Below are 5,013 nucleotides of genomic sequence, written 5' to 3'. Positions count from 1 at the left end.
AAAGCTTTGCTACTTTGGGTGATGTGTCAATGTTCATGGATAGTAACAAACGTACCACTGAACGTCAATAGTGGGGGAGATTGTGGGTGTTTGGAGACGGGGAGTATATGGGAACTCTGTACTTTCCACTCAATTTTGCTGTGAACCTAAAACTGCTCTAAAAAAAAGTTAATTTTTAAAAAAAGCCTTATTAAATACCACCACCCCATATATAGAGTACCTCTTCCATTTACTACTATCCAAATTCCTACAACACTTAGTTTCCCCCACCCACCCAGGCTTAGGTAGTTAGCAATATGCCATCTGCACAACTTTATTACAATAACTAAATATTCTTTCTTCTGAGCCACTTCTACCTTTCAGGATACTGGATGCATCAAAACTGGGGGCGGTACTCTATCTACCAAAGCAGTAAGACAAAATATGTAATTTCAACTTATACTGAGGCTCCACCTAGAGATTAGTGTACAATTTTTTGCATATTCAACTGGTTACTAAGACACTAAATTTCTTGCAAAACATTGATAGACTCAGACACGTAACAATTATTTTATAAACTAAAGTACCTTCTTAATTTTTCTCCAGAATTCACTGACCCTAAACTCACTAATCCAGAGAAACAGCTTCCAAGATCAAAGAATTTAAAGAAATTCTTAAACCTACTTGTCTAGCAACTTTCAAATACTAAAATTAATGATTCTGGTACAATATGTCAAAAAAATTAACAGGGCATCTGTTTCGTACTGCATCATACTCTTGGCACAATTAATGAGGACTACAAAAACTTCTACTTTTATTATATGAACTTCACGTTACACTCTACAGTTAAAACTTTCAGCTCACTAAGACTAGGTGACATGATACAAAACATACAGCAATGTTATTTATGAAATACCAAAACTTTCTATTTCAAGTTTTCATTCATTAGTTTTATAATGAGTGCTTTAAATGCTCCAAAATAACTTGCATCCATGGACACAAATTTCATTTCTTCCCTCATAATATACACAATATGTTACGGAATTATTAAAAACTCACCTAAATATGGAAGATGCCAAATAAGAAAAAGAACATAAAAATGGAATGCAAAAGGAAAACAACATGTTTACACAGTACTTTATAGGCAAACCAAAGTCTGAGAAAATGGAATTTCAGCCACAGAATTTATTTTTATTTGTGAAATGAACTTTATTACCTTACTTATAAATCAAGCATAAAGGCCTGTGAAATAGGCTTTCTTAGAATAGTTCCATTTTGGTTAACTCAATGGCACAATTAAAAAGTGAAAAATGAAAAAGTAAGATTTCTTCTTCGTAAAGAAAGTCTTTAATAAACCCAACGAATGTTTTCCACAAGATAAAAACTGTACCCTAGTTTTCCATGCAACAGGCTGTTGATCTGGCTTACTTTTATCACATACCAAGATTTGCCACAATAGTTAAGGGACAGCAGAGGCAGGCTACCACAAAGTCACCAAGACAACAATACATTTCAATTTGAAAACAGTCACTGTTTATTTACTGACCAGATTACAAAAATAATCGCGGTAGACACCTGAAAGGAAAAGGAAAACAAAAACAAAAACCCATTAAAGAAACCACCTTAACATTAATAGCTAAGAATTAACATAAATCAGGAAATTATAAGGAACTACCAATTCACTTTCCATTTTTAAGTAGAAAAAAGATAAGCTTTTTCTTCCCTCCATAAATGTCCTCAAAAGGAAGGAGTAACCAAAACAACTGTAATCATAAGATGGTTGATTTTTTTCCCCACTAAAAATATTGATTAGAACGCAACTAAACCCTTATCAATATTTAATGGGGAAAGTTCGAGATTACCACCACCTTTAGTATTAAGTAAACTTCTCTCAGGATGCAGCTGCTCACCTTAGTTCATCCTTCTAATAAGCCTATTGATCTGGTCTTCCCTGTTGCCAGCATCTCCACCTTCCACAAAATGGGTGGTCTTTTTCTTCATTCCACCTCGTGGAGAAGATAATTTGAAGGGCCATAGGAAATTGTTTGCTTCTTTGAAACGTTTTCCAACAGTATAGATCTCATGAATCAGATCCTCCATGCAAATAATGCCGAATTTACCTGAACATTTTAAGGTGATTAAATTGTTAATGGTTCAATCTTATTCAATTTCAAGGCATTCAACAAGCACAATTATAGGCTGTGACAGAGTTAAAAACAATTTAAGAGTAAAGCAACAAAGATTTATTTATAAAGTTCAAGCCAATGAAATCACACCTTACATTTTTCACAGACTTAAGCATTATAGGGAATGTGGGAAGGTTCATACTAGACACGTAGGGTCATAGGATGCCATAAAAATATCCACCTTGTCTAATAGCACACTTCTCCCCAAATATGCAGAACCTACCCAGAGATCGAGCAATCAAGGCGTTATCTGTCAGGGCAATTCGTTTCTTGTTAATTTTGCCATAACCACGCTTGTAGATCAATTCATTTACTGACTTCAGGTTTGGGTACCTGAAATATGAAAAACAGACATAAATGGCCAAAGAATAAGGTTATCACTACTAAAATACCTAAAATTCATTTTGCTAACAGATCCCATTTACCAAACAGAAATCAAAGGAACAGACAGACTCACCCCCACGCGATATATGGTTCCACAATCCTCAGCATGTTGATTGAAGCCTTGTTGAGCTTAACAAAGGTGCCGTTGAAGATCTGGCGAAGGCGAAGAAGCTGCAAGACCTTTCGGACCTTTGGGCTCACACCATTGATGCTAGAGTGAAAACAAGACCAAAAAATCATTTGACTTTTATCAGAATTTTTATTAATAAAAGACAGGAAACTAATCATTATGATTTTGGACAACCCAAATCCAACCTAAATAGATAGGAATCCTCTCATGTTAAAGACCACTGGCATTTTTGCTTAGTTAGCTAAATTATTCTCACTCTCCCAACTTGTCTCCTCCCCAAGTTTCAACACATACCTTTGACATTTAAAGCTTGCGGGCACCCTTATACCATTTCCTAGTTTTGTCCGCCTTTCTGTTATAGCTTTTATGAGACTACATTTTAACTGCTTTTGGAGTTAATATCCAGGACACTGAACTGGATTAGAGAATAGATAGAGACTTTGGGCACAGGGCTTGCAACTAAACCATCAAAATAACTCCCCTGGTTCTAGCTACCCCCTTCAAAACTTTTATTCCAATATTTCAGAACCCAGACCCCCAGAAGTAAGGTGAAGTTTTGCTGAGGTTGCACAGCTTTCCCTTTAAAACCAGAATGCAGTAAAAACTGAACGTACCCTCTGATCCTGATGACAAACGCCAATTTGGGTTCCGCAGGTACATAGAAGTTGCCAGCTTTTCTTGCCATCCTAGCCATTCGGATCTCAGTTCTGTACATCTGCCTATATTCCTTGTGGTAATGCTTAGCTTTTTCATAGATAAGCTTCCTCCTTGCCTTTCGAAGCTGGAAACCCAATTATCAGTTATTCATCTGCTTTTTAGCTCCCAAACACAATTAACAACACCAGTTCTCAAAGAAAAAAGAAACAAACAGCAGCAGCCTTCTCCTGAAACTTTTCTTGCCACAGTACGTATTAACATTCCAAGAGGCAGACGACTACCTTCATTCGAGAATGCCACCTTAAAGAGCTAACCCAGCTCACTGGTACAGCAGGCGAAGCAAGCAAGTTACGCTAAGAAGATCCACCTCATTTCCAATCCCGACTACACGGCCACTTCTTACGTTCAAGTGTCTCAAAAGAGTTTACTCACCATCTTTTGGGCAAACTTCTTTCTCAGGCGCTTGATCTTCAGCTCTGCGAAATTCTTTCGCTTTTTCTTAAGGGTTTCTGGCACAGCAGGAACCTTCTTCTTCTTCTTGTCTCTGGCATTAGCAAACAGAGCGTTATTAATCGTTGACAGAGCTCACGGCGCGGCATTACTCCCCTTCTGCACTGAGCACGCTTCGTGGTTCAGCACAACTGTTGTCACCGGCTCTGAACGCCTGCGTCTTTAGCTGCTCTAGCACTCGAGCACGCGACGGCGTGAAATGCAGGTTTCAGAGCATTTCTATGCCAATAATCGTCACCTTGAACACGGACCACGTACATGGCAGTCACAAAGACAAGAATAAACTCACATCTAATCCACGACGAGTCCCGGCCTCCCACCATAAAGACATCCACAATCAAGTTAACAAAACGTATAGACGGAGACTGCCGCAAGACGCTCTCTCCAGACTCCTAACGAGTCTGAGCGCACGAGAGCTGAGGAGTCTCAAAAAACCCCAGAGAAACCCAACTACCACCCTGGTTGTAGTCGCACGGTCCACACGCGGAAAGCAAAGGCCTGACGGCACGGAAGGGACGCCTGGGGCAGCCAAGTGCCGGCTAACGACGAACCCAATGCAGAGCTTGCGCCTCCCTCAAAACACGAAGGACTGGACAACCAGCGGGTTCCACACACACTCAGTTCTCACTTCTCGTCCCCGGTATCTCCACCACCACCTCGGCCCCAAGGCCGCCTGCGTCCCATCTTAGCCTGGGGCCACCGCTACGGTCACAGAGCGTCACAAACACACAGATAAGTGGACAAAGATACGGGCTACAGTGGGATCGGGGGAAAGTCAGACAAATGGTTTCTGGTTTCGGAGATGGAGAAGGATTCTGGGGAAGACGAAGAGCAACTTACTCTGCACCCTCCATGGTTCCAGCCGGAAAAAGAGGAAGTTGGCGCATGCGCACTGTCCACTTAAAGACGGCGACAGTGAAGCCCCACGACTCATAGGTGTCCCAGGATAAGCCAGAAAAGAACTCAGAACTGAGAACTCGCCTTGCAGACGCAAACTTAAGAACTGCCTGGTTCAGGCTCTTATGATTAAGTTTCAGGTAAAATTTGTTTGGGAAAATGCATGCATTGATTAGACTCTTTAATCAATATGACAAGAGCAAAGAGTGCTGACACCCTGACTATTCGGGGTCCTAGTTCCTAGGCTGCGTTGACGGGGTAGGCTCGAAT

The 5,013-nt window shown here is 40.4% G+C and overlaps 1 protein-coding gene across 2 annotated transcripts; it reads right to left on the bottom strand.

The window, feature by feature from the left end:
• Window positions 1-1,144: 1,144 nt before the first annotated feature.
• Window positions 1,145-4,795, bottom strand: RPL7 (ribosomal protein L7). 2 transcript variants are annotated; one of them, XM_087420434.1, is made up of 7 exons: window positions 4,687-4,795; window positions 3,769-3,880; window positions 3,294-3,460; window positions 2,623-2,760; window positions 2,389-2,498; window positions 1,890-2,099; window positions 1,145-1,554 (listed from the first exon to the last, which is right to left on the bottom strand). In XM_087420434.1, the coding sequence occupies exons 1-6, from the start codon at window positions 4,731-4,733 to the stop codon at window positions 1,891-1,893; spliced, it is 783 nt and encodes a 260-aa protein (XP_087276560.1). In that variant the 5' UTR covers window positions 4,734-4,795; the 3' UTR covers window positions 1,145-1,554; window position 1,890. The 2 variants fall into 2 exon arrangements, with proteins under 2 accessions (XP_087276560.1, XP_087276559.1); XM_087420433.1 differs by lacking the exon at window positions 4,687-4,795 and adding an exon at window positions 4,475-4,545.
• Window positions 4,796-5,013: the final 218 nt, after the last annotated feature.

Source organism: Ceratotherium simum, chromosome 31, assembly GCF_057802395.1.
Source record: "Ceratotherium simum simum isolate JZ-2026a chromosome 31, ASM5780239v1, whole genome shotgun sequence".
Taxonomy (NCBI): Eukaryota; Metazoa; Chordata; class Mammalia; order Perissodactyla; family Rhinocerotidae; genus Ceratotherium; species Ceratotherium simum.
Note: the sequence above shows the minus strand (reverse complement) of the source record. Positions and strands in the feature narration are given on the sequence as shown.